A 22506-nucleotide genomic window follows, 5' to 3' on the forward strand; every position below is an offset into this window, starting at 1 on the left:
CTAGTTTTTCTTGTGTTTTCATTATTTTTGACCAGTCTTTACTCACTTGCAAGATGCACCTCATTTGATGTAGGATTTCCTTCTTGAAGATGTCTTTGCTGAACCTCTGTCCTGTACATCAGTTCCCATTTGAAAATATTTTACTCTGTTTTTGACATAATTTTGTTAAGGTTTAAAAAAATAAAAAATGAAAATTCGGCCTCATATGTTAAAGTACAGTGCTGCAAGGCCCCAGTGCTAACCACTGACCCATCGTGTTTATAATGTATACTTCAAATAATAAATTTTTTAAATTATGTTCATAAGTGCCAAATATTACAGATTTCCTTAACAGAATTGTGGGTGTAAAATCTACAGTATAGTACAGGGTCATCGAAATGGATGTAATTTTATTAAATCCTGTCCTTATGCTGTAGAAAAAGAATGCAAAGGAAATTAAATAGTGGCTTGGATTTTTAATCTGTTGTATATGAATTTATGCTGTGTATTTCTATCACAGATGTCGTCCTTTGCAATGCATAGGGGCAAATCTGAATTAAAACCCATGAAATAAATGTGGATTTTTCCATGGATTCATCTTGAATTTTGTAGAGGAATTTGGGGCAAAATTACAATGCATAAGTACTCTTAAAATTACTAGTGAACTCCTTGCATGTTTGTAGTATTACTATAATAACTTGAAAATCCAATTTAGGCCTCATGCACACGACCGTTGTGTGCATCCGTGTCCGTTGTTCCGTTTTCCGTGATTTTCTGTGGACCCATTGACTTTCAATAGGTCCGTGGAAAACTCGGAAAATGCACCGTTTGTCATCCGCGTCCGTGATCCGTGTTTCCAGTCCGTCAAAAAAATAGGACCTGTCCTATTTTTTTGACGGACAACGGTTTGCGGACCCATTCAAGTCAATGGGTCCGTGAAAAAACACGGAGGCACACAAGATTGTCATCCGCGTCCGTGATTTCCTATAAATTTCAAGGCAAACTTGACTTATATTTTTTTTTTTTCACTTTTCTTGTCTGGTGATCCTCCAAAAATCAAGGAAGACACACGGGAAAAAAAACGGACACGGATAACGGAACAACGGAACCCCGTTTTGCGGACCGTGAAAAAATACTGTAGTGTGCATGAGGCCTTATTCAGTAGGGAAGCCTATGTGCTGCCTGACCAGCTTCTAATAACCCCTATAACCCGTAGCATACACATTATACAGGCGGACAAAGCAGTGGCTATTGAGTCTGTGAAGGAAGGGGGCTGAATCTGGAAGCCACCTACTTCTACTTCATAGTATAAACCTTCACGGGGCTTCTTCTCCACCGGGAAAATACATAAATTGGGAAAGAGTATTTGTAATTATTCTTTCTCTTACCCAAATAGTAATACACAGCTCGTATAGTGGGTGCACAGTTGTTGCATTTCAATACATAATATTTTTAAATATTAATCTACAATCACAATTTCAAAAAAGTTGGGATGCTGTGTAAAATGTAAATAAAAACATAATGTAATGAATGCAAATCTCATAGACCCATATTTTCTTCACAGTAGAACATATAACACAAGTGATTTATTTAAAAACAAAAAAGCTTCATTCTCCCCCCACCCTTTGGTTCGTCGTCTCTGCGCCCTAAGGAAGCCGCTTGTTCTGCCTTATTATAGTTGCGGGCCTGATGATTTTCCATGTAACCATGGATCATTATATTTGCTGCATCATGTTTTAACATGTATTTATACAATTGTACACATACCATATACTCCTGTATCATGTGTGCTACCAGTTGTTTTCTGCTGTCACCTTTTCCTTTTAACGTCAAAATCATTTTACAAGTGAAGATTCATTTAATAAAATATAATATTTTATACGGGTACTTTGTGAGCTCCATTTTTTGTTTAAGTCTGGGGTATAAAAAGAGCATGTTAGAGAGGCAGAGTCTCTCAGAAGCCAAGACAGGCAGAGGTTCACCAATCTGCAAAAAACTGCATCTAAAAATGTAAAACTGCAAAGACTTTGAATACCTCACCATTTACAGTATATATCACCCAAAGATTCATAAAATCTGAAGATAAATGGGGTCACAGCACAAGTCAAACACGTGGATCATGTGATGGACCATCTGATGAGCGCAGTGATGTCACCAAAGGTCCTTTTCCTCCCAGGTCATCAAAGAAGAAGACAAAAGAGAAGCCAGACTGAGCAAACAAGTAGATGATGTGAGTTTAATTATTTTTTATTTATTTTTTAACCCCTCCAGACCTATTTTACTAAGCATTCTGTATTAAGAATGCTATTATTTTCCCTTATGACCATGTTATAAGGAAAAATAATAAAGATCGGGTCCCTATCCCGATCATCTACTAGCAACCATGTGTGAAAATCGCACCGCATCCGCACTTCCTTGCGGATGCTTGCGATTTTCACGCAGCCCCATTCACTTCTATGGGGCCTGCGTTGCGTGAAAAACGCACAATATAGAGCATGCTGCGATTTTCACGCAACACACAAGTGAAAATCAGCGCTCATGTGCACAGCCCCATAGAAATGAATGGGTCCAGATTCAGTGCGGGTGCAATGCGTTCACCTCACGCATTGCACCCGCGCGGAAAACTCACCCGTGTGAAGGAGGCCTAAGGGTACATCCACATGGGACTTACATTGGTGATAAAAATCCACAATAATTCCTGCTAAATCTGCATGAGTTACATGTGGAATTTGTTACAGATTTTGCGCTTTATGCTGAAAAGAGGAAATCCACATTTTAATTTGACATGGTGCTGATCCATAAAATCCATAGGTCAAGTTCTGCTTAAAATTTTTCAGGCTTGCTAATATGTCATGCTCTTGATGATAAGCTTCTTGCACATGAACGTGTGCTGCCCGTGCCTGTGCTGCGGTTAGTGCCTGTGCTGCGGCCCCGGGCACTAACCGTGGACCAGCCGCATGCGGATCGCGACCCCATTCACTTAAATCGGGTCCGCCATCCGTCCACTCCGCAAAAAGATAGGACAAGTTCTATCTTTTTGTGGAATGGAAGCACGGAAGCACGCAACGGAACCCCATGAAAGCACTCCATAGTGCTTGCATTCCGTGGTTCCGTTCCAGTTCAAGTGAATGGGTCAAGTTCCGTGGTTCAAGTTCCGTTCAAGTGAATGGGTCCGCATCTGTGATGCGAAATGTACACGGCCGGTGTCCCGTGTATTGCGTGCAAGAGGCCATACTGTGAGGGTATGTTCACATGGTTGCACTAGTGTGCTGAAAACTTAAACGTGGAATCCATATCCATATTCCATCTTTTCTGCACTGCTTTTATTAATGTAGTTTTCTGTTTGAGGCAGTTTTTGATATGGATCTTTTACTTATATTTTGATATGGTATTTAGGCCTCTCGGTGAGTTCAATGGGAATTTACTTGTGGAGTGTGCAGCAATTCTAAATATGTTTTTTTTTTTTTCTGTGATGTGGCTTATCACACCAAAAAATTGCCCTATGAGCTACTGCACTGATTTCCCATTAAGAACAAGAGTTACAAAATTGAGAGCGAATTCTGGGGCACATTTATTAAGACTTGTGTTTTAGACACCGGTCTTAATAAAGTTCCATTGCTGGCAGAGGATCCGCCAAAATTATGAAGAGGTGAAGGCCTCTCCATAATTTCTGCGCATCCAGCGCCATTTCTAAATGTAAGATAGCTTCATAGCTGTCTTACATTTAGACCATTTCCTACACCTTAAACAGATATAGAAAATGAGACAGGCCTGCCTGCCGGCCGCCCCCTTCCCCGCCCACGCCAGATAGCACGGAGAAGTCACAGATAGCGGTGCGCATGAGATATGCCTAATTTAGGAGTATTTCAGCTTAATAAATCACCCCGTCTGTGCTTTATTTTGGTGCAGAAAATAAATCAAAATCCACTGCGTGAACATGTCTTAATATAATCCAGATTTTCCACACACAAGTCTACAGTGACAAGTCTGTCATGGCAAAACTACAGCTTCTTCTTGAACTCATAAAAATGTCTTCCTTAATATGCAATTTTTTTTTTATTGAGTTGGGAATGTGCCAGTGATGCTACTGTAGTATTTTGATGAACTCAACTGTATTCAGATTTCTCCAGGATTAATTCATTATTCCAGTCTCACGTTTGGGTTGTCAATGAAGTCAGATACCTTAATCAGCCCATCTGGTCCAACCCTGTTGAGCAACAAAAAGCATTGAGTTCGAAACCACATACAATGGCCATGCTTTTATAGCAAAATTTGTTATTTTTGCTGTTTCATTTAATTGTTTCATTCAATTACTACCTCAATTCTGCAGTTTACAGAAATACCCCATATGTGGTCGTGAACTGCTGTACGGCACACGGCAGGGTGCAGAAGGAAAGGAGTGCCATATGGATTTTGAAGGGCAGATTTCATTGGGATAATTTTAAGTTGCCATATGACATTTAAAGATGCACCCCTAGAGTAGAAACTCCAAAAAAGTGACCCCATTTTGGAAATTATAGGATAAGGTGACACTTTTATTGGTACTATTTTGTGGTATATATGACTTTTGATTGCTCTATATTACACTTTTTGTAAGGCAAGGTAACCAAAAAATGGCTGTTCTGGCGCAGTTTTTATTTTTTGTTTTTTACCGTGTTCACCTGACAGGTTAGATCATGTGCTATTTTTATAGAGCATGTTATTATGGAGACAATTATATCAAATATGTCTACTGTTATTTTTCTTTTGTTTCAGCTTTACATAAAGCATTTTTGAAAAAAATCATGTTTTTGTGTCTTCTTTTTCTGAAAGCAATATTATTTTTATTTTTCGGCCGATTATCTTATGTAGAGGCTCAGTTTTTGCGGGATGAGATAACGGTTTGATTGGTACTATTTTGGGGTACCTAATACTTTTTGATCGTTTGGTATTACACAGATTTCTTTTTTTTTTAATGGTTTTCACCTGACAGGGTAAATCATGTGATATTTTTATAGAGCAGGTTGTTACAGACGCTGACATACCTAATTGGTCTATTTTTTATATTTATTTTGGTTTTAAACAATAAAAGCATTTTTGAAAAAGAAAAAGGGAGCGCAAAACGAAAACACAAAAAAAAAAAAAAACTCCTGGGTTAAACACTTTTTGTACTGCATTAACTATCAGTATATTACACAGTGTAATACACTGATAGTTTGCCTATGAGACTCAGCCTCATAGGCCTCCATAGCTGTCGGGCCCCAAGGCCTTTGAATGGCTTGTGGCTTCCATGGCAACCATCAGGTCCCTGTCACTGCAGTGCGGGGACCCGATAGATGAGGAGAGGGAGCGCAAACCTCCCATATGCCGTGGTCAGCACTGACCGTGGCATATAAGGGGTTAATCCACCGGCATTGGAGTCATCACCAATGCTGGTGGATGCATCAGGGATCCGGCTCTCAGTAACAGCCGGATCCCTGCCACTGATCGCAGCATCGTACATGGGGGAACAGAAGGACCACAGGACAAGAATGTTTGTCTTGGGGCACCAAGTACCGGCCATTTAGGACAAGCATTCTCGTCCGGGGTCCTTACGGGGTTAAAAAGTTGTATGTACCCCAAAATAATTCCAATAAAAACTACAGCTTGCACCACAAAAAAACTAGTCCTTACATAGCTCTGTAGATAGAAATATAAAAAGCTGTAGGGATCAGAATATGGTGACTGTAAAAAATGTTGTTTCAAAGTTTTTTTTATACGCATTAAAATATAATGAAAACTATATAAATTTTAGTTTTTTTCAGTTTCACCCCCACAAAGATTTTAGCCTTTTTTTTAAATACAACTTATTCTGAGAAAAACAAGCCCCACATATGTATGTGAACACTAATGTAAAGAAAATTTATGGCTCATGGGAGGTGAATAGATAAAAACGAAACCACAAAAATTTATATTGGCCCAGTCCAAACTCTCAGTGGGGGTGGAGCCCTTTCTAAGTTTAATATGGAGGCCATGAATTCTTTGTATGCCTCTCCTTTATGTTAGTTTCTATTGTATTTGAAGATTGCATGACTGTCAGCGTTTTTTGTATACCTGTTAGCAATGGATTGTCTAAGAAAATGAAAACTTTATCTTAAGATTCTATTCTCTTTTTTTTTTTTTTTTTTACTGAATGTTACATTTACTTATTTTGAAGCCAGGAATTATTCAGGATGAAAAAATATATAATAAAATAGCAAGACAAGATTTTATTGATTTTGCTTTAGTCAAATAAACCACAAATGTTTAAAAGGGTTAAAGGGTTATTTTTTTCCATCTGAATAAATGCTGGCATATTACTGGGATCACTTTATGATGTTGGAGGTCAGACCCTTGAGACCCCTGCCAATCCAAGAATGAAGAAGAAGATTGATTGAGCTACAATAGAAGGAAACTATGCAGCAGATGCCCTAATGCTGCTGTGCAGGGAAACACTTTGAAAGGGCCCCTCATTCTCAAGAATAGTGGGGGTCCCAGAGGTCAGACATGAGGTGACTTATCCCATGTGATGTGCCAGCAATTTAATAAATGGGAATAAACCTTTAAAGCTCATGGACAATTCACAGTGTATCAGTTTAGAAATCCTTTTGGAGCAGGAGCACAAAAGTCTCTTCTGTCCTATATTTGAAGCTGATAGTTCTTTCCTCCATCAATATATTTTGCTCAGTCTTTTAATATATTAATTTACCCCTTGGAGAAGTTTTCAGGAACTGTTTGAGACTTACACTTGTTGTTCTAAATAAGACAGCATTTGATGAACTTGTGTTTCCAATACTTCGCCGTCCACTTCTGCAAGAAAGCTGTAAAGGAACTGGAATGTGCTGAATTGGATACTAGGAGGCCCACTGTCTTCTTCTGACAAAACTTCACATGCAATTTTCAGGGTTCTAGCAATTGTCTGTTGAAAAGAAAATACATGTTTATAAGATCTTTTGGAGAACAAAACAAATAACTATCATTGGGCAAACCTTGCTGTGTAAGATGTCAAAATAGTATTCTGGGACTAAAATATTGATGGTCTATCTTTAGGATGGCCATCAATGTTTTCTCATGGGGTCTGACTTAAGGACTTAAGGGATCAACACCGATCATCGGAATGAAGGAACTATGATCACTTAAATGTTTAACCACTTACAATGTGTTATTCATTCTAATGATTAGCAGGACCGCTAGCAATATAATACCTAAGACACACGCTAGCGTGCTGATAGAAGTGTCATTCTGTGATTAAACCTATAACTGTCACACAGCGCAAAAAAAAACAGGTCTCACATCTCTATTCAACCAAATCTGCACAGTTTTAGCTGGTCAAGTTATTTGTAGTGACCGTCAAAGCAGACTTTTTGTTCTGGGTTGAAAAAGCATTCCCAAATTTGCCATTCTGAAAATAACTAGTTTGTGGTATTTCAGGCCTACTTGAAATCTATCCCAAAAAGAAAATCTTACATTGAAGTTATTGATAGTATCATTCAGAAAAACCTAAGACACACGCTAGCGTGCTGATAGAAGTTTCATTCTGTGATTAAACCTATAACTGTCACACAGCGCAAAAAAAAACAGGTCTCACATCTCTATTCAACCAAATCTGCACAGTTTTAGCTGGTCAAGTTATTTGTAGTGACCGTCAAAGCAGACTTTTTGTTCTGGGTTGAAAAAGCATTCCCAAATTTGCCATTCTGAAAATAACTAGTTTGTGGTATTTCAGGCCTTCTTGAAATCTATCCCAAAAAGAAAATCTTACATTGAAGTTATTGATAGTATCATTCAGAAAAACCTAAGACACACGCTAGCCTGCTGATAGAAGTGTCATTCTGTGATTAAACCTATAACTGTCACACAGCGCAAAAAAAAAAAAGTCTCACATCTTTATTCAACCAAATCTGTACAGTTTTAGCTGGTCAAGTTATTTGTAGTGACCGTAAAAGCAGACTTTTTGTTCTGGGTTGAAAAAGCATTCCCAAATTTGCCATTCTCAAAATAACTAGTTTGTGGTATTTGAGGCCTACTTGAAATCTATCCCAAAAAGAAAATCTTACATTGAAGGTATTGATAGTGTAATTCAGAAAAACCTAAGACACACACTAGCGTGCTGATAGAAGTGTCATTCTGTGATTAAACCTATAACTGTCACACAGCGCAAAAAAAAACAGGTCTCACATCTCTATTCAACCAAATCTGCACAGTTTTAGCTGGTCAAGTTATTTGTAGTGACCGTCAAAGCAGACTTTTTGTTCTGGGTTGAAAAAGCATTCCCAAATTTGCCATTCTGAAAATAACTAGTTTGTGGTATTTCAGGCCTACTTGAAATCTATCCCAAAAAGAAAATCTTACATTGAAGTTATTGATAGTATCATTCAGAAAAACCTAAGACACACGCTAACGTGCTGATAGAGGTGTCATTCTGTGATTAAACCTATAACTGTCACACAGCGCAAAAAAAAACAGGTCTCACATCTCTATTCAACCAAATCTGCACAGTTTTAGCTGGTCAAGTTATTTGTAGTGACCGTCAAAGCAGACTTTTTGTTCTGGGTTGAAAAGCATTCCCAAATTTGCCATTCTGAAAATAACTAGTTTGTGGTATTTCAGGCCTACTTGAAATCTATCCCAAAAAGAAAATCTTACATTGAAGTTATTGATAGTATCATTCAGAAAAACCTAAGACACATGCTAGCGTGCTGATAGAAGTGTCATTCTGTGATTAAACCTATAACTGTCACACAGCGCAAAAAAAAAAAAGTCTCACATCTTTATTCAACCAAATCTGTACAGTTTTAGCTGGTCAAGTTATTTGTAGTGACCGTAAAAGCAGACTTTTTGTTCTGGGTTGAAAAAGCATTCCCAAATTTGCCATTCTCAAAATAACTAGTTTGTGGTATTTGAGGCCTACTTGAAATCTATCCCAAAAAGAAAATCTTACATTGAAGGTATTGATAGTGTCATTCAGAAAAACCTAAGACACACACTAGCGTGCTGATAGAAGTGTCATTCTGTGATTAAACCTATAACTGTCACACAGCGCAAAAAAAAACAGGTCTCACATCTCTATTCAACCAAATCTGCACAGTTTTAGCTGGTCAAGTTATTTGTAGTGACCGTCAAAGCAGACTTTTTGTTCTGGGTTGAAAAAGCATTCCCAAATTTGCCATTCTGAAAATAACTAGTTTGTGGTATTTCAGGCCTACTTGAAATCTATCCCAAAAAGAAAATCTTACATTGAAGTTATTGATAGTATCATTCAGAAAAACCTAAGACACACGCTAGCGTGCTGATAGAGGTGTCATTCTGTGATTAAACCTATAACTGTCACACAGCGCAAAAAAAAACAGGTCTCACATCTCTATTCAACCAAATCTGCACAGTTTTAGCTGGTCAAGTTATTTGTAGTGACCGTCAAAGCAGACTTTTTGTTCTGGGTTGAAAAAGCATTCCCAAATTTGCCATTCTGAAAATAACTAGTTTGTGGTATTTCAGGCCTACTTGAAATCTATCCCAAAAAGAAAATCTTACATTGAAGTTATTGATAGTATCATTCAGAAAAACCTAAGACACACGCTAGCGTGCTGATAGAAGTGTCATTCTGTGATTAAACCTATAACTGTCACACAGCGCAAAAAAAAACAGGTCTCACATCTCTATTCAACCAAATCTGCACAGTTTTAGCTGGTCAAGTTATTTGTAGTGACCGTAAAAGCAGACTTTTTGTTCTGGGTTTAAAAAGCATTCCCAAATTTGCCATTCTCAAAATTGTGGTGAACGGGAACAATGAGGAAAACATCTAATAAGGGACGCGGACGTGGACATGGTCGTGGTGGTGTTAGTGGACCCTCTGGTGCTGGGAGAGGACGTGGCCGTTCTGCCACAGCCACACGTCCTAGTGAACCAACTACCTCAGGTCCCAGTAGCCAGCAGAATTTACAGCGATATTTGGTGGGGCCCAATGCCGTTCTAAGGATGGTAAGGCCTGAGCAGGTACAGGCATTAGTCAATTGGGTGGCCGACAGTGGATCCAGCACGTTCACATTATCTCCCACCCAGTCTTCTGCAGAAAGCGCACAGATGGCGCATGAAAACCAAGCCCATCGGTCTGTCACATCACCCCCATGCATATCAGGGAAACTGTCTGAGCCTCAAGTTATGCAGCAGTCTCTTATGCTGTTTGAAGACTCTGCTGCCAGGGTTTCCCAAGGGCATCCACCTAGCCCTTCCCCAGGGGTGGAAGAGATAGAATGCACTAACTCACAACCACTTATTTTTCCTGATGATGAGGACATGGGAATACCACCTCAGCACGTCTCTGATGATGACGAAACACAGGTGCCAACTGCTGCGTCTTTCTGCAGTGTGCAGACTGAACAGGAGGTCAGGGATCAAGACTGGGTGGAAGACGATGCAGGGGACGATGAGGTCCTAGACCCCACATGGAATGAAGGTCGTGCCACTGACTTTCACAGTTCGGAGGAAGAGGCAGTGGTGAGACCGAGCCAACAGCGTAGCAAAAGAGGGAGCAGTGGGAAAAATCAGAACACCCGCCGCCAAGAGACACCGCCTGCTACTGACCGCCGCCATCTGGGACCGAGCACCCCAAAAGCAGCTTCAAGGAGTTCCCTGGCATGGCACTTCTTCAAACAATGTGCTGACGACAAGACCCGAGTGGTTTGCACGCTGTGCCATCAGAGCCTGAAGCGAGGCATTAACGTTCTGAACCTTAGCACAACCTGCATGACCAGGCACCTGCATGCAAAGCATGAACTACAGTGGAGTAAACACCTTAAAAACAAGGAAGTCACTCAGGCTCCCCCTGCTACATCTTCTGCTGCTGCCGCCTCGGCCTCTTCTGCTGCTGCTGCCGCCGCCTCGGCCTCTTCTGCTGCCGCCGCCTCGGCCTCTTCCTCCGCCTCTGGAGGAACGTTGGCACCTGCCGCCCAGCAAACATGGGATGTACCACCAACACCACCACCTGCGTCACCAAGCATCTCAACCATGTCACACGGCAGCGTTCAGCTCTCCATCTCACAAACATTTGAGAGAAAGCGTAAATTCTCACCTAGCCACCCTCGATCCCTGGCCCTGAATGCCAGCATTTCTAAACTACTGGCCTATGAAATGCTGTCATTTAGGCTGGTGGACACACACAGCTTCAAACAGCTCATGTCACTTGCTGTCCCACAGTATGTTGTTCCCAGCCGCCACTACTTCTCTAAGAGAGCCGTGCCTTCCCTGCACAAACAAGTGTCCGATAAAATCAAGTGTGCACTGCGCAACGCCATCTGTGGCAAGGTCCACCTAACCACAGATACGTGGACCAGTAAGCAAGGCCAGGGACGCTATATCTCCCTAACTGCACACTGGGTAAATGTAGTGGCGGCTGGCGGAGAGCTATTTGGCGCATGTCCTTCCGCCGCCAAGGATCGCAGGGCAACATTCTTTGCCTCCTGTCTGCTCCTCCTCCTACTCAGCTTCCTCCTCCTCTTCTTCCACCTGCTCATCCAGTCAGCCACACACCTTCACCACCAACTTCAGCACAGCACGGGGTAAACGTCAGCAGGCCATTCTGAAACTCATATGTTTGGGGGACAGGCCCCACACCGCACAGGAGTTGTGGCGGGGTATAGAACAACAGACCGACGAGTGGTTGCTGCCGGTGAGCCTCAAGCCCGGCCTGGTGGTGTGCGATAATGGGCGAAATCTCGTTGCAGCTCTGGGACTAGCCGGTTTGACGCACATCCCTTGCCTGGCGCATGTGCTGAATTTGGTGGTGCAGAAGTTCATTCGTAACTACCCCGACATGTCAGAGCTGCTGCATAAAGTGCGGGCCGTCTGTTCGCTCTTCTGGCGTTCACACCCTGCCGCTGCTCGCCTGTCTGCGCTACAGCGTAACTTCGGCCTTCCCGCTCACCGCCTCATATGCGACGTGCCCACCAGGTGGAACTCCACCTTGCATATGCTGGACAGACTGTGCGAGCAGCAGCAGGCCATAGTGGAGTTTCAGCTGCAGCACGCACGGGTCAGTCGCACTGCGGATCAGACCCACTTCACCACCAATGACTGGGCCTCCATGCGAGACCTGTGTGCCCTGTTGCGCTGTTTCGAGTACTCCACCAACATGGCCAGTGGCGATGACGCCGTTATCAGCGTTACAATGCCACTTCTATGTCTCCTTGAGAAAACACTTAGGGCGATGATGGAAGAGGAGGTGGACCAGGAGGAAGAGGAGGAAGAAGGGTCATTTTTAGAACTTTCAGGCCAGTCTCTTCAAAGTGACTCAGAGGGAGGTTTTTTGCAACACCAGAGGCCAGGTACAAATGTGGCCAGACAGGGCCCACTACTGGAGGACGAGGAGGACGAGGATGAGGAGGAGGTGGAGGAGGATGAGGATGAAGCATGTTCACAGCGGGGTGGCACCCAAAGCAGCTCGGGCCCATCACTGGTGCGTGGCTGGGGGGAAACACAGGACGATGACGATACGCCTCCCACAGAGGACAGCTTGTCCTTACCTCTGGGCAGCCTGGCACACATGAGCGACTACATGCTGCAGTGCCTGCGCAACGACAGCAGAGTTGCCCACATTTTAACGTGTGCAGACTACTGGGTTGCCACCCTGCTGGATCCCCGGTACAAAGACAATGTGCCCACCTTACTTCCTACACTGGAGCGTGATAGGAAGATGCGCGAGTACAAGCGCACGTTGGTAGACGCGCTACTGAGAGCATTCCAAAATGTCACAGGGGAACCAGTGGAAGCCCAAGGCGAAGGCAGAGGAGGAGCAAGAGGTCGCCAACGCAGCTGTGTCACGGCCAGCTCCTCTGAGGGCAGGGTTAGCATGGCAGAGATGTGGAAAAGTTTTGTCACCACGCCACAGCTAACTGCACCACCTCCTGATACGGAACGTGTTAGCAGGAGGCAACATTTCACTAACATGGTGGAACAGTACCTGTGCACACCCCTCCACGTACTGACTGATGGTTCGGCCCCATTCAACTTCTGGGTCTCCAAATTGTCCACGTGGCCAGAGCTAGCCTTTTATGCCTTGGAGGTGCTGGCCTGCCCGGCGGCCAGCGTTTTGTCTGAACGTGTATTCAGCACGGCAGGGGGCGTCATTACAGACAAACGCAGCCGCCTGTCTACAGCCAATGTGGACAAGCTGACGTTCATAAAAATGAACCGGGCATGGATCCCACAGGACCTGTTCATCCCTTGTGCAGATTAGATATTAACTACCTCCCCTTAACAATATATTATTCTACTCCAGGGCACTTCCTCATTCAATACTATTTTTAATTTCATTTTACCATTATATTGTGGGGCAACCCAAAGTTGAATGAACCTCTCCTCTGTCTGGGTGCCGGGGCCTAAATGTGTGACAGTGGCCTGTTCCAGTGGTGGCTGACGTGAAGCCTGATTCTCTGCTATTACATGAAGACAGATTCTGCGCTGACATAAGGCCAGATTCTCTGTTACGGGACCGCTCTCCTCTGTCTGGGTGCCGGGGCCTAAATGTGTGACAGTGGCCTGTTCCAGTGGTGGGTGACGTGAAGCCTGATTCTCTGCTATGACATGAATACAGATTCTGCGCTGACATAAGGCCAGATTCTCTGTTACGGGACCTCTCTCCTCTGCCTGGGTGCCTGGGCCTAAATGTGTGACAGTGGCCTGTTCCAGTGGTGGGTGACGTGAAGCCTGATTCTCTGCTATGACATGAAGACAGATTCTGTGCTGACATAAGGCCAGATTCTCTGTTACGGGACCTCTCTCCTCTGCCTGGGTGCCTGGGCCTAAATGTGTGACAGTGGCCTGTTCCAGTGGTGGGTGACGTGATGCCTGATTCTCTGCTATGACATGAAGACAGATTCTGTGCTGACATAAGGCCAGATTCTCTGTTACGGGACCTCTCTCCTCTGCCTGGGTGCCGGGGCCTAAATGTGTGACAGTGGCCTGTTCCAGTGGTGGGTGACGTGATGCCTGATTCTCTGCTATGACATGAAGACAGTTTCTGCGCTGACATAAGGCCAGATTCTCTGTTACGGGACCTCTCTCCTCTGCCTGGGTGCCTGGGCCTAAATGTGTGACAGTGGCCTGTTCCAGTGGTGGGTGACGTGATGCCTGATTCTCTGCTATGACATGAAGACTGATTCTGCGCTGACATAAGGCCATATTCTCTGTTACGGGACCTCTCTCCTCTGCCTGGGTGCCTGGGCCTAAATGTGTGACAGAGGCCTGTTCCAGTGGTGGGTGACGTGATGCCTGATTCTCTGCTATGACATGAAGACAGATTCTGCGCTGACATAAGGCCAGATTCTCTGTTACGGGACCTCTCTCCTCTGCCTGGGTGCCTGGGCCTAAATGTGTGACAGTGGCCTGTTCCAGTGGTGGGTGACGTGAAGCCTGATTCTCTGCTATGACATTAAGACAGATTCTGTGCTGACATAAGGCCAGATTCTCTGTTACGGGACCTCTCTCCTCTGCCTGGGTGCCTGGGCCTAAATGTGTGACAGTGGCCTGTTCCAGTGGTGGGTGACGTGATGCCTGATTCTCTGCTATGACATGAAGACAGATTCTGTGCTGACATAAGGCCAGATTCTCTGTTACAGGACCTCTCTCCTCTGTCTGGGTGCCGGGGCCTAAATGTGTGACAGTGGCCTGTTCCAGTGGTGGGTGACGTGAAGCCTGATTCTCTGCTATGACATGAAGACTGATTCTGCGCTGACATGAAGCCAGATTCTCTGCTATGGCATGAAGAGACTGATTCTCTGCTGACATGAAGCCAGATTCTTTGCTATGGCATGAAGAGACTGATTCTCTGCTGACGTGAAGCCAGATTCTCTGCTATGGGACCTCTGTCCAATTGATATTGGTTCATTTTTATTTTTTTAATTTTAATTTTAATTCATTTCCCTATCCACATTTGTTTGCAGGGGATTTACCTACATGTTGCTGCCTTTTGCAGCCCTCTAACTCTTTCCTGGGCTGTTTTACAGCCTTTTTAGTGCCCAAAAGTTCGGGTCCCCATTGACTTTAATGGGGTTCGGGTTCGGGACGAAGTTCGGTTCGGGTTCGGATCCCGAACCCGAACATTTCCGGGAAGTTCGGCCGAACTTCTCGAACCCGAACATCCAGGTGTTCGCTCAACACTATTTATGACCTCTCAGTAGTTTAGAGATAAGGTTTATTAGATGACGGCACAAAGTGAAAGTGAAAATACTAGTCACACAGCTAGAAAAACTGTTATCCACTTTGTGACAGAACGGCTCAATATTTTTAATAAAGGCCAATTGACCAAAAATGAGTAAAATACAACCATAAAAAATTGACTGTTTTGTACATATACAAAATTGCTTAATCCTTTGTACTGCATAGCTCTCTTGGTTCTGACCCGGTCCGTTCATGTTCCGTATTTTGTCTTGTCTTCCCTGCACATATCCTAAGTTAGGGACTGTCGTCCAGTTGTCCCCTGTCATCAGGACTCGTGAGGCAAGTAGGCAGGGCCAGGGGTGAGGGTGGAGCGCAGTGGTCACTATCCTTCCCCCTGTGTGTGTGTGGACGTGACCATAACAGATTAACAGGCCCAATAACCACTGTATCATGAATCCGTTTACTACCCTGACTGACCATGTCTCTAGCTTGACACAGGTGGTGCAGGAGCTAGGAGATAAACTCCGATCTTGTGAGTTAGGGCAAGGTTCTTCCACTCCTCTGCCTTCCAGTCCACATTTTGAACCCCAGATCAAGCTCCCAGAACCCTTTTCTGGAGACCGGAAGAGGTTTCTCTCCTTTAAGGAGAGTTGCAAACTCTACTTCCGTTTGCGCTCCGTGTCCTCCAGTCCCGAGAGCCAACGCATGGGGATTATCATTTCTCTTCTACAGGGTGATCCCCAGGCCTGGGCATTCTCGTTACCTCCTGGGGCCAGTTGTCTGACTTCTTTTTTCAGGCCCTGGGTACCCTCTATGATGAACCAGACAGGGCCCTGGTAGCCGAGACGGCTCTTAGGGCACTGGTCCAGGGCCATCTCCCTGCAGAGGAGTATTGCACCCAATTCAGATGGTGGTGTGTCCCCTCAGGATGGAATGAACCAGCCCTGAAGAGTCAGTTTAGGTCTGGTCTGTCTGATAATTTAAAAGATCTATTAGTCAGTTATCAAGTTCCAGAGACCTTAGAGGAGATGATGACCCTAGTTGTCCGACTTGACCGACGAGTTAGAGAGAGACGACAAGAACGACAGTTCTGTTCTCAGATGGTGTTCTAGCCAGAGGCCTTTTCCAGGGACAACACTGAGGCCTCCACCGAGGAACCCATGCAGGTTGGCATGACCCGGGGTAATCTTCGTCGCAGACGCGGAGAGTGCTTCTACTGTGGAGATCCTGGCCATTGGATCAACAAGTGTCCTAAGAGGGTCCTCTCTGACAAATCTCCTAAGGCAAGACAACCTAAAGACCAGGTACACCCTGATTTTTCTAAATATAAGCTTTTGGTACCCATAACAATTTCTCTGGGGGTTAATAAGTGGCCGGGTAAGGCCTTTATTGATTCCGGTTCAGCGGCCAGCTTTATTGACTTTGAATTTGCTAGTAAATTGGGTATTCCAATTTTTGCTTTACCTACACCTATCCATGTCATGGCTATTGATGCTACTCTCCTGATGGGTGGTACGGTGAGGTCATGTACCTCTGAAATTTCTCTGACCGTGGGTGCGTGCCACTCCGAGAGATGTTCTCTTTTAGTCCTGGAGAACCTACCGGTTGAGGTGGTACTAGGGTTGCCTTGGCTCCGTTTACATAACCCCACAATTGATTGGTCTAAAGGAGAGTTGGTGAAATGGGGACCTAAGTGTGACTCATGCTTCTCCGTGGTCCAGGCTGGGGTTTCAGTAAGGTCTAATACATTACCCTCAGTTATTAAAGAATTTTCTGATGCATTTCCATCCCCTACTCCAGAGGTTCTACCCCCCCATAGACCTTATGATTGCTCCATAGAGCTAATAGAGGGTGCCGAATTTCCTAAAGGGCGAATTTATAATCTTTCAGAGCCGTACGCAAGGCTATGGAAGATTATATTAAGGAGAGCCTTGCTAAAGGGCATATTAGACCTTCAGTCTCTCCTATGGGAGCAGGGTTTTTCTTTGTTAAAAAGAAGGATGGTGGTCTTAGGCCTTGTATTGATTACCGGAGATTGAATAAGATCACTGTCCAAAATAGATACTCTCTCCCATTGATTCCGGATTTATTTAACCAGGTTTTGGGGGCAACCTGGTTTTCCAAGATTGACCTGAAAGGGGCATACAATCTAATCCGAATCAAGGAGGGAGACGAATGGAAGACAGCGTTCAATACTCCGATAGGACACTTTGAATATCAGGTGATGCCTTTTGGACTCAGCAATGCCCCAGCTGTGTTCCAAAACTTAATGAACGATATTCTTAGGGAGTTCTTAGGTAAATTTATTATTGTCTATCTTGACGACATTTTGATATTCTCTCCAGATTTCGAATCTCATGTGTCTCATGTTAAACAAGTATTAGAGGTGTTGAGGGAGAACCAGCTATCCGCTAAGCAAGAGAAATGTGTCTTTGGTGTACAGGAGATACTGTTTCTAGGGCATGTTTTGACTCCTCACGCCTTTAAGATGGATTTTGGTAAGGTTTTAGCAATTAAGGAATGGGTAAGGCCTTCATCCTTAAAGGCTTTACAACGGTTTTTGGGTTTCGCTAATTACTATCGTAAATTTATCATGAATTTTTCTGTAATTGCTAAGCCATTGACCGACCTTACGAAGAAAGGGGCGGATTTGGAGAATTGGTCTACCAAGACCATCGCTTCATTTGAAACCTTAAAAAAGGCATTTAGTAGCGCTCCCATTCTGATTCAGCCTGATCAGGAGAAACCTTTTATTGTGGAGGTGGATGCGTCCGAGGATGGTGCAGGAGCAGTCCTTTCACAAGGTCCTGCTACCCTCACTAACCTAAGACCGTGTGCCTTCTTCTCCAGGAAATTCTCTCCCACGGAGAGAAACTACGACATAGGGAATAGGGAGCTGCTGGCTATTAAATGGGCATTTGAGGAGTGGAGGCATTTTTTGGAGGGGGCAAGGCATCGAGTAACTGTTGTCACTGATCATAAAAACCTAATGTTTCTCGAGTCAGCTAAGAGGTTGAATCCCCGACAAGCCCGATGGGCTCTGTTTTTTACCCGTTTTGATTTCTCCATTACGTTCAGGCCGGGAAGTAAAAATGTGAAAGCAGACGCATTATCTCGGAGCTTCCATGCTTTTCAACCCACTGAGACGCTGCCTGAATCCATCCTACCAACAAACATCTTCTTAGCAGCTCTAACCCAGGATATCTCGGCTCGCATTAAGGCTGAACAACATCTGGCACCGGCATCCACCCCAACAGATAAGTAGTTTGTTCCCGTACAATTTCGTCTCCAGCTGTTGGGGGAGTGTCACGATTCTGCCTTTTGTGGACATCCGGGTGTTGAGGGCACTAAGGATCTGGTTTCTAGATCTTATTGGTGGCCCACTCTGACCAAGGATGTCAAGTCCTACGTGTCAGCCTGTGAGGTTTGTGCCAGGTCTAAGACACCTAGGACTCGCCCTGCTGGTAACCTACGACCCTTACCCATTCCCAGTAGACCCTGGTCCCATATCTCGATGGACTTTATAACTGACCTACAGCTGGCGGAGGGTAAGACTGTGGTTTGGGTAGTGGTTGATAGGTTTAGCAAGATGGTTAATTTCATTCCCCTATCTAAACTTCCGAATGCTAAAACCCTGGCATCTATTTTTGTGAGAGAGATTGTTCGTTTACATGGCATCCCGGAAAATATTGTTTCTGACAGGGGTGTGCAGTTTGTGTCCAAATTCTGGAGGGCCTTCTGTCAAAGATGTAAAATTTAATTGTCTTTTTCTTCCGCCTACCATCCTGAGAGTAATGGGCAGACTGAATGCCTTAATCAGTCTGTGGAACAATTCTTGAGGTTGTATGTTGCTGATGACCAGCAATTATGGGTCAAATTCCTTCTGTTGGCTGAATTTGCTCTGAATAACCGTGTCAATTCTTCCGCTGGGGTCTCCCCTTTCTTTTGAAACCATGGTTTCCATCCCCGTTTTCATTCTGGGTCATCCGTCTCCTCCTCTAACCCTGAAGCGGATAAACTCTCCTCCGAACTGTGCACAGTTTGGGCCCGGGTTCAAATCGAACCTAGAAAATGCTCAATGTTCTCAAAAACTCAAGGCCGATAGGAGACGTTCAAGGGGGGTAAACTTTCAGGTTGGGGATAAAGTATGGTTGTCCTCCAAGAATCTATCTCTCAAGGTAACTTCTAAAAAATTTGCTCCTCGTTTTATTGGACCATATAATATCACGGAAGTGATTAACCCGGTATCTTTTAGGTTGGAGCTGCCCGAGTCAATCTATATTCATAATGTGTTCCATAAATCTCTGCTTAAAAAATATTTTGAACCGGTAGTACCATCAAAAGCCTCGCCTCCGCCGGTTTTTGTTAATGATGTTGTCGAGTATGTCGTGTCTAAAATAGTGGATGTCAGGAAGGTGCGTAATTCCTTGCAGTACCTGATTCACTGGAAGGGGTATGGACCTGAAGAGAGATCTTGGGTACCTGCCAGGGAGGTTCATGCTCCTAGACTTGTTCGTAAATTTCATTTAGAACACCCTGAAAAGCCATCGCCTGAAGTCTTGGGTCCGGTGGCCCCTCGTAAAAGGGGGGGTACTGTCACGGGGTTCCGAAGGTGCACTCGCTCCCCCATTGCCCGCAGACCTGTTGCTTAGCTTTGAGAATGAGGATCTGTGTTTGACCTCATTCCCAGGGCGACTTTAGTAGCTGGGTTGCTCCCTGCTCCTAGTCTGCCTTGAGCGCCGAGCTGATCACTCGGTGCTCGACTGGTTGGTCTGTCGGTCATGTGATGCTGGCCACGTCACATGACCCTCACTCCCCACTATAAATACAGGCAGCCTGCTGGCTACAGGTTGCCTGTTAATTTCTAGGTTCCTGGCTATTTGTTGGACTGCTGAATACTTACCTGATCCTGTTCCCTGACCATCCTTTTGCCTGCTCCGCCTGTACTGCGCATCCGTCCTGGTATTGTGACCTCGGCTCCCACCTGACTACTCTCTTAGGACTCCTCTTGTACTTCTCTGCTCTCCTGGTATTTGACCCCGGCTTCTCCTGACCATTCTTTGCTTAATCCTTTGTACTGCGTAGCTCTCTTGGTTCTGACCCGGTCCGTTCATGTTCCGTATTTTGTCTTGTCTGTCTTCCCTGCACATATCCTAAGTTAGGGACTGTCGTCCAGTTGTCCCCTGTCATCAGGACTCGTGAGGCAAGTAGGCAGGGCCAGGGGTGAGGGTGGAGCGCAGTGGTCACTATCCTTCCCCCTGTGTGTGTGTGGACGTGACCGTTACAGGTTTCCTTCTACTGGACCTTTGAGAGTCCCAAAACTGGGCCTACTAGAGAATTCAGTGGTATGTCGAGTCTGCTCTAAATTCAATTTTTTTCCCTCATTTTAAAACCCTTTTCTTATGTCTTCTTTTCTTAGTCAAGAAGGATATTGTACCAGTCCATTTTAAAGAGGTAATCCACTGTGGAATGTATTAAGACCAATGATGCGGTGTAACAGGGTCAGTCCAGTGGTGTAAGATACTTTTCCGCATAGCACAAATAGAATTTTGTACTTTCTAGATAAAAATGTCTTCTTTTCAAACATAAATCTATTGTCCACATTGATTTCAACAGCCCAGAGCTGGCTGACTACAATATAATATGTACTAATCTATATTGCTTTTTAAAATGACATGATCTTCCCTTTAAACAAGTCATTTTCTAGTTAGTTTAAATCTTATTGAAAACAGTACAGGGGAGATCAAACTGGTGTAAATGAAAACTGTCTTAGTTCCCAAGGATACTAATCAGATTCCAAGTTTTATTTTCCAAAGGAGCGCTGAAAAATGAAAGATGAAATCTGATTTGTTGCTATAGGCAACTAAACCAGTTTCCTTTTACACCAGTTTTGATAAATCTCCCCCTATGGGGTTTAATTAGAAAAACATGTTTACTTTTAATGGCCTTCTGTAAATGTCATCAGTTAGCATTTCTGGCAGGAGTAGGTCTGGTGTCTTTCATTTACTGCACTTATCATGTCTAGTGTGTACTCAAGAATGACCGTTATCAGTCCATTATGTATGAATTTAGACACAGCAAGTATTCTGCAGCTACAAAGCTTAGGACCTTGAGGTCAGACAGCTCCGACATATTAAGGAAAAATTTTCCCCAAAGGTATAATTAATTTGAGTTTTCTCCAATATTTGCTGGCCACCAAAGTCTTTTTCTCTGGTAATCATCTTGTTCCTTCAGGGTTCTCCATGATATTGAATGTCAATGAACCAACATACCTCTCCATAATGTGAATTCATGCAGCAAATCTATGGAATTAGAGCATGATTTCATTATTCTAGTGTTTGCCCTCTTGACTAAGGTCATTTTTGGTGTGAATAAAAAAATGGAAGCACTATTTAAACCTAATGACAACTACAACCATTGGTTCACTTACCACTCCAAGAGCACTACATGCCAGGGCTAAGAACTTTAACCATTCGATCTGTTTGGACAGGCATCCTACCAACATTATACTGCTGTACAAGTCCGGTGGTAAACCTAGATCATTCCATAACTCTATTAGCTCATTTGATGTTATTTTTAGTCTTCCACCTAACTGGGAAAATCAATTGAAATCTGTTAGTACATTAATAAGTAATTTCAGGGAAAAGGAAATATTTTATATCATGTTGTACCCGATTCTGTATCTTATGCATTCTACCTGTATGTCTTATAATAGGAGGGAAGAATAAAGGAGACAAATACATAGGAGTTTCCTGGATTTATATAAATACTATCTTAATCATTTTATAGTATATTTTGCAACTTTCTTATATTGTTTGTGTTTCAGTTCATTACCATGTCCAAGATATGTTAGCTGTCAAAAATGGTAATGTTCGTGTTTGCATCCAGAGGTTAGAACAAAACTTGTCAGCTCTCTTGGCATGACTGTTATTTCTTGAGTAATACAACTATTTACTAAAGCAACATTGCATTATCTTTTCTTAGAACACTTCATTGTGATGTTCCTCTGTTATTACTGAAGGAGTAGTATGCATAAATTGGTAACTGGGCAGTACCATTCCCATTGTCAATGGGGTTTGACTATAAACAGCATTGATTGGAGCATTGAGCGTGAATGTGTGTAGGGTCATGCTCATTGACCAGAGAAATGGTAACACCTAGTTGTCTGTTTATACAGGGAGTGCAGAATTATTAGGCAAGTTGTATTTTTGAGGATTAATTTTATTATTGAACAACAACCATGTTCTCAATGAACCCAAAAAACTCATTAATATCAAAGCTGAATATTTTTGGAAGTAGTTTTTAGTTTGTTTTTAGTTTTAGCTATTTTAGGGGGATATCTGTGTGTGCAGGTGACTATTACTGTGCATAATTATT

At 43.5% G+C, this 22506-nt stretch overlaps 2 protein-coding genes across 5 annotated transcripts in view; one reads left to right on the forward strand and one right to left on the reverse strand.

Annotated features, from left to right (window-relative positions):
* The window catches only part of LRRC20 (leucine rich repeat containing 20), an 801757-nt gene that overhangs the window by 420498 nt on the left and 358753 nt on the right, over positions 1–22506 (forward strand). The window lies entirely within an intron of this gene.
* Positions 4120–22506, reverse strand: part of LOC121003240 (ropporin-1-like) — a 75692-nt gene continuing 57305 nt past the window's right edge. The window contains exons 3-5 of one of the 2 annotated variants that reach the window (XM_040434909.1): positions 21560–21721; positions 6723–6895; positions 4120–4186 (exon numbers count right to left, since the gene is read on the reverse strand). In XM_040434909.1, coding sequence (XP_040290843.1) covers positions 4120–4186; positions 6723–6895; positions 21560–21721 — 402 coding nt within the window. The remainder of the gene's footprint in view (positions 4187–6722; positions 6896–21559; positions 21722–22506) is intronic. The other variant, XM_040434910.1, reaches the window with a different exon arrangement.

This window comes from Bufo bufo, chromosome 6, assembly GCF_905171765.1.
Source record: "Bufo bufo chromosome 6, aBufBuf1.1, whole genome shotgun sequence".
Classification (NCBI taxonomy): domain Eukaryota; kingdom Metazoa; phylum Chordata; class Amphibia; order Anura; family Bufonidae; genus Bufo; species Bufo bufo.